This window comes from Antechinus flavipes, chromosome 2 (assembly GCF_016432865.1).
Source record: "Antechinus flavipes isolate AdamAnt ecotype Samford, QLD, Australia chromosome 2, AdamAnt_v2, whole genome shotgun sequence".
In the NCBI taxonomy this organism is placed as follows: Eukaryota; Metazoa; Chordata; class Mammalia; order Dasyuromorphia; family Dasyuridae; genus Antechinus; species Antechinus flavipes.
Window position 1 is genome coordinate 354,376,017 of NC_067399.1, and position 13,396 is coordinate 354,389,412.

The following is a 13,396-nucleotide window of genomic DNA, read 5'->3' on the forward strand; positions in this document are numbered from 1 at the left end:
TTCTCAGTGCCAGCCTCCATTTCCCTAATAGGACTTTGCCATTAGGAAGTTAGTCCACTAGAACCCCAACACAATGACCAATCCAGAAGACTTATGTGTCAATCCTGTGGCAGAGGAATTAGAGGCATAGAATAAGACATACATTATTAAACAGAGTCCAAATCTCTTTTGCTTTAGTATACTTGTTACAAAGATTTTAGAAATTAATTTAATTTTGGAGAGAGTAGTATAGTGATAAACAACAAAGCAAATAGTCAATGAAATAATGAATTTATTAAATCATTTTAAGAAAAGTAAATAATGAAAAGGTAGTGATATCAAAGAAAAAAACTAAAAAGCTCATTAATGAAACATTGAAAAAATACTTACAACAGAGGAAAAAATTCAGAAATGGACAAAGACATGCATGGTAATGATGGAACTACCATATTTTATATTTTAAAATATCTCTAAATGTAATCAAGTTTTACACTGTTATAAACAATCCTCTTTTTCTGTACTTCTTTATATAATTCATATTTTTTAAATTTTATAATATATTTTTCAAACATAATAACAACAAAATTTTAAAATAAATGTGAACCTGCTTAGTTTGTCTTTGAACCAAGAGACATTTTAAAGTATTAAACCTACCTTAAAATCTAATTAAAAAGAGAATATATGTAAAGCAAAGACTGTTGACTTTATTAGGGACAAAATGTAAATCCATGAGCTCTTCTTTTATATTTACCTAGATTGCATACAACTTGAAGTACACATGCAAGCCTCAAAAACTATCCCTTCAAGAAGTAAAATCATTATTATTCAGTTTCTTGAAAGCACGTCAAGTTATTCTTTTAGCATATAATTTTTTCCAACACATGATTCACTACAAAATGGTCTTTAAAACAGAATTTCATGTTGGGTCAAACAACAATTGTAGTTACATTTCAGTCTCACTCAAGATGCAGGAAATCAAATATCTTTAGAATGCTGGCAGGTCACATTGATTGATTTTTAGTAGAATTCTTTTATGAATTAAAAATAGCATCCATATTTCTATTTCAACCATTCAAATTCAATGTCTCTGATAAGCCATGAAAATGTATGATGAAAATATTTTCATGCTATTCTTATAAGTACTTATTAGATCTTACAAGTTTGTTGAAAACTTGAACAAAAATGATGAAAGGTTTCAAAGCTGTAATTTCTGTAAGAGAAAGAAACAGTAAAATTTAGATTCCAAGCCTTTAGGTTAAAAAAAATAATAATAAAAAAAAGCCTAAAAAAATACATTGCCCAAACTCCCATTTAGTAATGCCATCACCTCTTCTCAACAGTCATTTACCTTAAAACATTAAGCTCTTCATTACCAAATCTCCCAACCTATCATGTTCCCTTCACTTCAGCAATGTACTAATCATGATCCCTCACTCCCATTACGCTAGCCAATGGTTTTTATTCTATGCTTACAAAAGTAAATTGTATCTTCAATTCTGGATCCTTGGCATAAATTGAGGCAAGCCATTGACCCTTTATTATCAAATATCATGTTAAAATCTCAACTAATAAATCAGAGGGAAAAAAAAGATTAAGCTATGGCAAAATTAATACAGACCAACATTCTATCATGTTGTTCAGTTGTGTCTCTTTGTGACTCAATGAACCATAACCAAAAATGCTGTCCAAGGAGTTTTCTTGGCAAAGATACTGCCATGAATTGCCTTTTCCTTCTCCAGTGGATTAAGGTAAATAAATTAACTGACTTGCTCAGGGTCACACAGCTAATCAGTATTTGGCTAACCATACAATGACAGAAGGAAATTGATTTAGTACTAAACTTTATAGAGTAACTCATGGATAGAAGGCATTGTATTTAAAAACACTTAAAAAAAAAAAAAAAGGTTCAATCTTCACTTCAAACCTCTTGATTAGGGATTACCAATATGAATGTCACTAAAACCTAATGAAGAAGCTTGAGGGCATAACAAAGAAAAAGGTCCTTTTGATAGTAAACTCCCTTTGGTACTATAAACTACTTAATCTCAAATTCATCATTTAATATAGAAAAGAAAAATATGGTTGTTAATTATCAAAACTTCCTCAAGTTTTCAGGTGGAAAACGTTATAGAGAAAGGCTGGCATTTTATATTTAGTTTTGCCAGAAAACTAATTTTTTCCAAGACTATTGTTTATGAGACAGTATTACAAATTACAAAGCTACGATGTTGCAAAGTCATATTTTCAATACAGTTTACAAAAACCAAAATTTAACTGACATCATCTAGACATTTTGTAAACATATTTAGTACAGTTCAGAAGAATATATTAGCTGGGAAGTACCATTATCCACCAAGACCAAGAATTACAGGACAGAAATAGGAAGAGATTTTCTTTTCTGATTCCAAAAATCGTGTTATGCCACAGTTCTCTTTTATTGTCCTAAGTGTCCCTAATTATCCTGACCCAGTCCTGACTCAGTTTCTCTAAGTGTTCTGCCTCAGTTTATAATTGGTCTGCTCAACACTGCTTAACTAACCCCCCTCCTAATCATGATGATCCAGATAAGGAGAAAGACCTTTTATCTTAGGCATCATCAGAATGTTGGGTACCTCTCCCCATTCTGTAATCCCAATTATCAGATATGCATTGCCTCACCCTGTCAGAAGCTGATCGTCAGAGTCCTATTCCCGCTCTCAACATGACTCTGTTCCTGCCTCACTCCACCTCCTGAGTGTGAGCCACATGTATATAAGTCATTGAGAACTCACACTGTTTGCTGGATTCTTGGAGCAGATAGTCTCATTCAACTCTGGGACCAAACCATGGATCCATTTGGTCCCAGTAAATCTCTCCCTTTTAAATAAATTATTAAATACTTTCTAATCTCTATCTTGCCTCAGTTTCTCCAGCATTACAATAGTTAACAGGCAGCCTCCCCTTTATCATGCTTCTTTTCTTACAGCATTTATGGGTTATGCAGGAAAATGATTATGTCAATTGCTTTGACATTAAAATTAAAACATGTTAAACATGACACAACTTCACTTATGCATAGGTCAGACACATGGCAAAAAATATATTCTCCTCAAGATAAAAAATGCTCTATAAAAAGCGAGCTCAGAAAATAATTAAGAACCACTCTTTCAACTTACCATTTTTTCTTTCTGATGTATAAAATATGAATATCTTCACTTCGATATTCTTCATCATGCTTTTCCAAAGGAATCTTTTCCAAATCAAAATCCAACTGGAGGAGCTATTATAGAAACATAAAATATATAGAGAGGTAGATATTTATATAGCTCAAAAACAGCAACTTCAAAAAAGCCAATTAACTTTCATCTCTTTACATTACAGAAAAACATTAAGGTAAACAATGTTACCATATATCCTAATTTAAGGTAGTCTAAAGTACAAGTTCTTTTTTTTTTTTTCCTTGATGAGAGTTTAATTCCAAGTGGGAGGACAGGGCCCCAGTTCAAGCTTAGCCAACCCCCTGGTGGGAAACTTTTAAAAAAGACATTCTGTTCCTTTCGGGACAGATGCCACCAAAAAGTGTGGTTCATTTCATTTTTTTTTAAAACTTTTTATTGACAGAACCCATGCCAGGGTAATTTTTTACAGCATTATCCCTTGCACTCACTTCTATTCTGATTTTTCCCCTCCCTCCCTCTACCCCCTCCCCCAGATGGCAAGCAGTCCTTTATATGTTAAATAGGTTACAGTATATCCTAGATACAATATATGTGTGCAGAACCGAACGGTTTTCTTGTTGCACAGGGAGAACTGAATTCAGAAGGTATAAATAACCCAAGAAGAAAAACAGAAATGCAAGCAGTTTATATTCATTTCCCAGTGTTCTTTCTTTGGGTGTAGCTGCTTCTGTCCAGCCTTGATCAATTGAAACTGAATTAGCTCTCTTTATCGAAGAGATCCACTTCCATCAGAATACATCCTCAAATAGTATCATTGTTGAGGTATATAATGACCTCCTGGTTCTGCTCATTTCACTTAGCATCAGTTCATGTAAGTCTCGCCAGTCCTCTCTGTATTTATCCTGATGGTCATTTCTTACAGAACAATAATATTCCATAACGTTCATATACCATAATTTACTCAACCATTCTCCAATTGATGGGTATCCATTCATTTTCCAGCTTCTAGCCACTACAAAGAGGGCTAAAGTACAAGTTTTTTTATAAAGAGAGCCTGATCACAAACACATGGATTCCTCAAGAATTCTTAGTTGTATTGTGCTTAATTCTCATCTACTATAAGATTGAAGAAGGGGGGGAAGATGCACTCCTTTAGATTATGTAGGACAACAGTCTCCTTAATCAAACCCTAAGCAGATATGGAACAACTAGAGGAAACAGTTATGAGGGGGCCTCTTTCCAATGAAGGATAGTATTTATGCTGCATGATGAAGCTTTACTTATCATTATTATAATACATGATCAATGTTTGCAAAAAGACCACCATAAAAATATTTCTACTCAACATCAATTTTTGAAAGCAAAATTTTATTCTTTGAAGAAGTTGTTAAGACCTTCCAAATAGAATTAATAACACACTTACACTTGGTGAATTCAATGCAAAGGTAGAAAAAGGTAATGAGGCAAAAAGATTAGGAAAGAATGGTTCAGGAAAAAAGAAACAATAGAGACAAACTGCTTCTAAATTATAGTCTCAAGGCTCAATGAGGTGATTCAAGGCAATTCCAATAGACTTGTGATGGACAGTGCCATTCACATCTAGAGAAAGAACTATGAAGACTGAATATGGATAAAAGCATAGTATTTTCACCTTTTATGTTGTGGTGATGGTTTTTTTTCCTTTTTTTCTCTCTATCTTGTGTTTTTCTCCCTTTTAATCTGATTTTTTTTCTTTTTTACACAGCAGGATGAATAGGAAAATATGTTTAGAAGAACTGCTTATGTTTAAATTATTTTTTTTAAAAATTGCACACGTTTAACCTATATCAGATTGATAGGTGGTGTGGGGGGATGAACTGTGTTCCCTTTTGATCTGTAAAATTAACACTCTGAAATTCTGTCCCCTTTGATTCTTGGCCTCCCAGACTCCATAGAGTCTGAGAGAGAGAGCATATCTCCCCAGGCAAGTTAAACATCATTATTTAATTGGAAATCTTGGTCAAAATTGGTCTTTTGGGGGTGCCACTTCTTCAGGAAATTCCAGATACTCGGAAAAAAAAATCTTGGACTGATAATCATGTCAAACTGTCCCCTCTCCCCCCAACTCCTCAAGATCTGCTCATAAAGTAGGTTTCTGTTCACTTATTTCTTTGCAAAGACCCAAAAAGCAAGACCATGCCTTGTCAAGGAACCTCTCTCCTTGGAATGTATGTGAAGACATTCTCTTCTCAGTGAAAAACCTTTTGTTATTTCTTCTGCCAGTGAGGAAGTCAGTCTCCTAGCAAAGCTGATCTCTGCAGTGCCAATAAGCTTCCTTTTTTTACCAGTCTAATATTTTGGGTTCGTGAATTCTTTCACTAAGACCTGTGCCCACCAAAAGGGGATTCCCATAACTCTCTGAATGCCACTAGAACCCCATCAAGATTGCTTGCTGGGAGAGAGAGAAAAATATGGAACACAAGATTTTGCAAAGGTAAATATTCAAAACTATCTACATGTATTTGAAAAATAAAGTATTACTAAAAGAAAAAATTAGTCTCATGACTCCATAATACCAAGATTTTCTTTGAAAAAAAAATAACATGGTTTGAACATGGTATGAACCAAATAACATCATAAAGAATGATCAAATAATGCAACACAAGGAAAATACTGCAAACTTTAAAGCAGTAAATAAATGCTAGTATGATTATTAAATAGACACTATTTTAGCAGAGAGGCTAGACTTCTTATTGATACAAGAATTATTCCTGAATCAGCGGTCTGTATACAATCAGATTATCAACTTGTCAAAGTTAAAATCAGAATTATTAAACTAGAAAAGAAATGAGAAAAAGATACATCGTTAAAATGTTTTAACCCTGCATTATTTGTTACTGAAAATCAAAAATGGGAAATGGACAAAAGAAATGATATCAACACCTATTATAATAAGTAATTCAGAAATTAAATGCCGAAACAAGGAGACCAAAAGAATACAAAACCCTAGTCAGCAAATATTTAACTTACTTGCCAAATACAGGGATAGTTACCCATGTTAGAATAAAACTCATTTGTTAAAGCTTATGAAAAAAGGATAACAAACAATGAAGAGCAGTACCATCTAGTAAGACAGAGGGTAAAACCAATTTAAAGAAAGCTTGGTAAGAAATCCAACTAAGCAAAGTCATCACAAAGATATTAAAAGATGAAAATAGGAATATTCTTAAGGAAAATGTAAGATTTGAAAAATCCACTTTAGTAGACTTTTCTACAACAACAGTAATAGAACAGCACATTAGCATCTTAAAGAATCACTCCCTGAGATACACTAATGGTGCAGAAATGGTACTTCAAGAGTCAGAAAAAACAACCTGAGATAGAGATTGGATTTGTGGCAGAAAGGACTTCACAAGGGATTCTGAGAGATTGATAGAAAATATGAAGGCATGGGAAAAATTTTGGCCTTTATTAATACTGAAAAAAGTGATATACCAATAATATATCACTAATACCAACCTACACTCTAAAACAATCTTTATGAGTCCTCTGTACACAAATAAGGGGTGTTCTTAATGATGATTTATCAAGGCTGACTGGAATTTGCCTTGACTGCTTCTAGATGATCATTTTTACTAGCTCTGTATCTGAGTTTGATATAAATGCTTCAAATGCTTCAAGTCTTAGGAACACAAAAATTTAGGGAATAATCAAACAATCCTCTCATTGATATTGAGCAGAAAGAGCCATAGATTTCTTAGACACCTTTAAAAAGGAATAACCAGGGGCAGCTAGGTGACATAGTGGATAGAGCACCAGCCCTGAAGTCAGGAGGATCTGAGTTCAAATCTGGTCTCAAACACTTAATAATTCCTAGCTATGTGAGTCTGGGTAAGTCACCTAACCCCAAATGCCTCAGCCAAAAAAAAAAAAAAAGGAATAACCAATCCTCAGTTGCTCTTCTCTCCCAAGCTGCAGATAAGATCAGGAATATTCAAGTTTATCTATGATAGTATAGGGGAAGACCATCACCTTTTCCCTGCCCTCAGCAACATACCAATCATTTCGACATGGCAACTAAAGTAGGAAGAATTCTAATAACCAACCATGAGAAAGATGCCTCTTCTGTTTTGTTTCTTTAACTTGTTCTGAGTGACTGAAGAGTGATCATGTGACATACAGGTTCAACCTTAAAGCTAATCTCGTGTTGGAGATCTTGGTTTCATTACCTGGATTTCACTACTTGGAAGTGAGTGGAAGTAAAAGGAATATATGATTTCGAAAAGATAGCCACCACCAAATAGGATATATACCCAAGATTAAATGTAAAATGCCTATTAGTAAGCAGTCCCATAAATAGCTTCATGTTCTGATATTTCAGTATCAACTTTCCTAGGAAGTACAACAGTTAATACTGACTCATGTTTAAATTATTCTGTCAAAAAAAAAAATTATTCTGTCAATGTTTACTTGTGAAGCATTGCCTCTGAAAAACTAAAGATGAGAACCACTCAGAGGTCAATGCAGTTGTACATGGAGAGTACCAGTAGGTGGTACACATAACTCATTAAGATTTCCTAAGACGAGTAAAGACCATCACCAAAGAATTATAATACAGAAAGAAAAGATGGACTGGTCATGTGACTAGAATGAAGTACTTCACTGATAGCCTGGTGGTCTGGATCTTTGGCAATGTTGTGTGGCCCCCATAGTGAACTTCTGGAGAACAGAATGGGTACATATAGATAGCCTGTTATTTGCCTTACAAGAGAGAACTTCTGAAATGTTGAGATCACAGATCCATTTGTGTATTTGGGTAATAGAACTTTGGAGTCGAAATCCCTCAAACTTGGGAACCACAGAGCATTTCTTAAGCTGTAAGAAAATTGGTGTAAGAGAATGCCCAGGAAGAGAGACAAAAAACATACCAAAACAAACCAAAACTCATTCCAAAACTGCTCTGTGGCATGGAAGTAACCTTGAGCTCTTGAATACTATGCAAAATGGATATGAGCTCTGGCAGATCCCACAGAGTTGTAAAGGCTTGTAACAGTCTATAAATCTTTTTTCCAAGACCCAGCATAGCAGATTGGGCCCAATTTTTCTTTCTTTTCTGCCAGAGCAACTCATTAAACTTTCTATCAGTGTGCTGAGAAGATTATGATTTGTTTGCAGAAGCATTATTTTTTGATCATATAGGAGTGCTTGCTCAGCTTATATACATATAGACCCTATTATACAATTTTAGGGCTACTTTTAGAGCAATTAGAAAAATTTGCTTAAACAGCTGTAGAAACCTCTTCCAGATGTGAAGTATAAAGCTCCCCTAAAACCCACGTTTTGAAAAGAGAATTCACAAAACTCTCTTTTAAAAACCAGCAGACATGTCACATATGCCCTCCAGAGGATAAAAGGAGAAACATACCACGTGTCTTACACAATTTTATAACATTTTTTGTTCAGGTGAAATGAACTGTTTCTTAAATGAGACAAAATATGAATTGAATTAACTATTTAAATAGATTTGTCTCTCTCCTTTCATTTTTCAGCAATGATCCAAATGATTTTATACCAATAATTTTTTTTCTGGAGGTATTAACTTCATTTTAAGGATATCATTGACTAATATCCTTTGCTAATAATGACTACTAATAATACTAATTTGTATTGGACAAACTAAAATAATGATTTTTTTTTTACAAATGGAATTCATCAAGAATTTATTTTTTCAAAAGAAAAAAAGCAGCCTCATTTTTCAAAGAATCCAAGATAAACATATAAAGACATTTTAAATAATAATAATAAACAATAATAAAATTTATATAACACTTTAATATCAGCAAGGTGTCTTACATAAATTACATTATTTCAACCACTCAAGAATATGTGCTTTTACTATTCCTATTTTATAGAGAAGAAAATTAAAAGCTTAGGTTAAGTCCAGGATGAGATGACTACTAAGAGTCCAAGGCAGAATTTGAATGAGGTCTTCTTAATTCTAAGTATAAAGTTCTAGTCAATAAGCCTACCTGCCACAAAAACCATTTACAAATACTGAGAATAGAGATCTAATTGTTCACTCCTTTGGAAAACAACAATTGACTTTTTCCAGAGAATTTTAAGCTCTGAAAATAAATGATAAAACAGTCAATAGTCATCAACTATAATGAAGTACTTACCTCAAAATACTTTCTCTCTATTTCTGGATTTTTCCCCATAGTCCGTTGTTCATAACAACATATGATGCAGGTCTTAGGTCCACTGAGATCCTTTAAAGTTTTTAATAAGGGTTCCAAAGACTGTTTAAAAGGTAACAATCAGTTACTATTAGAAATAATTACAACTGAAATGGGTCTCCTTTATATTTCCTAAATTACTTAGTATATTTTGTAAAGATTGCTCAAATCTTATTCAAGTTCAAAACTTCACTAATAAATGAATTGGCCTCAGTTTTTCTATCAGTGAATAATAAAATGGATACTCTAAATGACTTTAGTTAACAGGTCAAAATGGAAAAAAATGAAAAGTTAAAGATAGTTGTTCTTTATATTAAAAAAAAGCAAATGATTAAAGTAAACAAAACCTAAAACTTAGACTGCTCATGTTTTTCTTGACTTTTATCCTTAAAAAAATTAGTGCCAAATTTAAGCATTTCCTTAATCTATCACAAGTTAACTCTTATGTTTAGTGGATATGTAGGAAGATAAGCATCTCACGAAACCTTATGCTACCCTTTAAAGAAAAACACTGCATTACACTAGGCTCAAAAAAAATCCTAACATCATTTCTCTACAAACATTTACAAAGCTCCTCAAAGGCCATTAAAAAAGTCTGAATAATTCATTCTGAATAACTAAAAAATTCACAAATCTTAATGGTTCCAAACAGCTCCAAAACTTATTTAACTTTGCTTAACTCAGATCTATATTTTTATTATTTTACCTCTTCATAGTATATACAGTCAGCCATCAATATGTAATCAGGTGGAGAGAAACAGTCTTTTCTTTCTTCACCCCTTAAAAAGAGACATAAATTTATCAAGATTTATTTCTTTAATTTTAAAAAGTTCTCGGGTTAGAAAACTAGATAATTTCCTCCGAGAGTAAGTTTTTTTTTTTTTGTTTTTGTTTTTGTTTTTGTTTTTTTTTTAGCACAGATACACTTTAAATAAAACTACATTTGCACAATTCTTAAACTCAAGAGTATACAAACCATTTCAATACCTTGGCTTGTACAGAACCAGTGATGAGATGCTCATTCATTTTAATATTCAATTTAAGCAAGTCCTGTAGTTCCTCCAGATCTGTGACTATAACATCTGCCCTACAAAGGAAGCACAAACACACGTGGTGTGAGTATAAATAAATAAATGTATGGAGAAGGCACGCCAGTCTAGTCAGCCCTCCCCCACAATCTCACAGGGAGAAGAAAGGGGAAAGGAAAAGGGAAGTAAGCGGGCGCGTTGAAGGCTGCCTGCCAAACGTGCGTGTGTGCATATATGTGTAGGGGGCGGAACGCCACGCCTACATACTGTGCGTGTATGTAGAAATGCTTGCATGTGTTGGGGACTGGACACCACGTCTGGCCCAAATAGATCATGAGTGTAAGTGCGCATACGTAGGACTATAGTCCCGGCCTCCCTCCTGCTCATTTTTCTCCGATACTCGGTCTGCAACCCTCAGCGGGAACCTAGCTTGTACCCGAGGCTGGCTGCCATGAGCCCCACGGCGCCGGTGCCAGCTCCCAGTTCCAGCACGGATCTCTCGCGCAGCGAATGAGTCCCAGCAATGGCGCCCGAGAAATGCTGAGTCTCGAGGTACTTAGCCAGGACAATGGCAGCGTCCCACACCACACAGCCTACGCCGCCTGAGCCGTATTGCTGGAGCCGCAGCACCGTCCCGTCCCGCTTTTCCAGCGGGCGCACGAAACTACAAAGCGCCATCTCCGCTGCCGCAGCCATAACTCTCCCGGAGGCCGATTTAAGCCTGGTTTACAGGACCGCCGAAATTTCCACCCGGCGCATGCGCATCGTTTGCATGTCGTCCAGCCCCGGGCTGGAATGGACTTGTTACCAGAGCAACGAAGCCTAGGTTTCAAAGATGGTTCTTAATCCTCAGCTGGGGAGGTCTTTGAATTTGGATGAAAAAAAAATTGTTTTTTTTTTTTTTTTCCCTCGCTTGAGAATGTAAGCTCCTTGAGGGCAGGACCTGTCATTCTTTTTTGCCTAATTTTTTTTTTTTCAGCGTTTAACGTGGTCCGTAGCACGGAGTAAGAAAAATAACAGCTAGCATTATATAGCATTTCCTATATGCTAGGTGCTTTTTGCAAATATTCTTATTTGATCCTTACAACAATCTTGGGTGGTACATGCTGCTATTATCATCTCTATTTTACAAATGAGGAAACTGAGATAGGCAGCTGTTAAGTTTTTTTTTTTTTTTTTTTTGAGGTCAAATTTCCTTTTTTTTTTTTTTTAATGAAAGGTTTTTATTTAAAAAACATAAGCATAGGTAATTTTTTCAAAATTGACCCTTGCAAAACTTTCTGTTCCCAAATTTTCCCTTCCTTCCTCCCACCCCCTCCCCCTAGCTGGCAGGTAGTTCAATACATGTTAGATATGTTGAATCCAATATATGTACACATATTTATACAGTTATCTTGTTGAACAAGAAAAATCAGATCAAGAAAGAAGAAAAAAACTGAGAAAGAAAACAAAATGCAAACAAACAACAACAGAGAGAATGAGAATGCTATGTTGTGGTCCACACTCAGTTTCCAAAGTCATCTCTCTGGGTGTAGATGGCTCTCCATTACTGAACAACTGGCACTGGTTTAAATCATCTCATTATTGAAGAGAGTCATGCCCATCATTTCTAGATGTCTTTATATCTAAAGCCCATTTCTTCTTCAGTATGATAGCCATCATGTTCTTGGAAAACAGCTGTCATTTGCTACAAGCCTTTCAGAATAAACATTTGCATTTCAACAGTCTTGTATGACATGTACTTGATTTTTCCCCCTTCTAATTGTCTTGAATACTTTCCAACTTACTTTCTTAAAATGTAACGCCTAGGACTGAACATAGTATTCCAGATGTTCTGCCTAGGACAGAATACAGCAGGATTGTCATAACCTAAGCCACAATGCAGTCTAAGATTGTTTATTTGTTTTGACTGCTGTTTCATACTGCTGTTATAGTAAGCTTGGAGTTCTCAAAAATCCCCTTAATCTTTTTCAGATGAATTATTTATCTAGCTATGCCTCCCACCTTTTAATTGTGAAGTTGATTTCTTTGAACAAAATGTAAGACCATATTTATTCTCTTTCAATTTTAATTGTCAAATTTTCTAGCCTGTCAGATTTTTTTTCTTATATATCCTGATTCTTCAAGTATGGCACCTGCTCTCCCTCTACCTTTGTATTGTATGCAAATCTGATATGTATGCTATCTATCCTTTTGTCCACATTATTGGTAAAAATGGTAAACATTATATTGCCAAATACAGATTCGTAGGGCACTCCACTGAAAGTCTCAAAGTAGTTTAGAATTGTTAATGACTGTTCATTCAGTTATGAAACTATTATTATTTATTATGTATATATTATTTATACATATTAAATTATGTATACATATTAAATATGGCCCATATATCCTCATCTTTTCCATAAAAATATTATAATAAATTAAGTATTTTGCTAATATCTAGGAAAATATCTTCAGCACTTCCTTGATCAGTTTAGTAATCTTGTATTCCCAAAACATAAAGATATTCTGGAATGATTTATTTTTGAAGCTTTGTTGACTTGTGATTGCTGCTTCCTTTTCTAGTTGTTCACTGATCATATATTCAATTGTACATTCTAAATTTCTTTTGGAAATTAAAGTCAATTTCATTGGCCAGTAGTCTAGATTTTACTCTTTTCCCTTTTTAAAAAGAATAAGACATTTGCCTTTCTCCACTCCTGTGGTATTTTTCCTGTTCTCTGTCTTTCCATTAATATTGATAATAAGTAGCTCAGTGGTCATATTTGTCAGTTGTTTGAATACCAAGGTCGATTTGAGCAGGTGATTTAATCTATATTAAATAGCTTCCACTATCCTAGTCACCCAGGTTCACAAACTTGGTGTCATTCTTCTTCTTCTTCTTCTTCTTCTTCTTCTTCTTCTTCTTCTTCTTCTTCTTCTTCTTTTTTTTTTAATAGCTTTTTATTTACAAGTTACATGAATGGGTAATTTTACACCATTGACAATTGCCAAACCTTTTGTTCCAATTTTTTCC

The 13,396-nt window shown here is 34.4% G+C and overlaps 1 protein-coding gene across 1 annotated transcript; it reads right to left on the reverse strand.

Moving 5' to 3' along the window:
• Positions 1-254: 254 nt before the first annotated feature.
• On the reverse strand, positions 255-13,012 carry VCPKMT (valosin containing protein lysine methyltransferase). The gene is made up of 6 exons (XM_051978077.1): positions 10,817-13,012; positions 10,329-10,439; positions 10,059-10,131; positions 9,296-9,415; positions 3,135-3,238; positions 255-1,189 (listed from the first exon to the last, which is right to left on the reverse strand). Coding segments are annotated over exons 1-6 (669 nt in total). The 5' UTR covers positions 11,077-13,012; the 3' UTR covers positions 255-1,188.
• Positions 13,013-13,396: the final 384 nt, after the last annotated feature.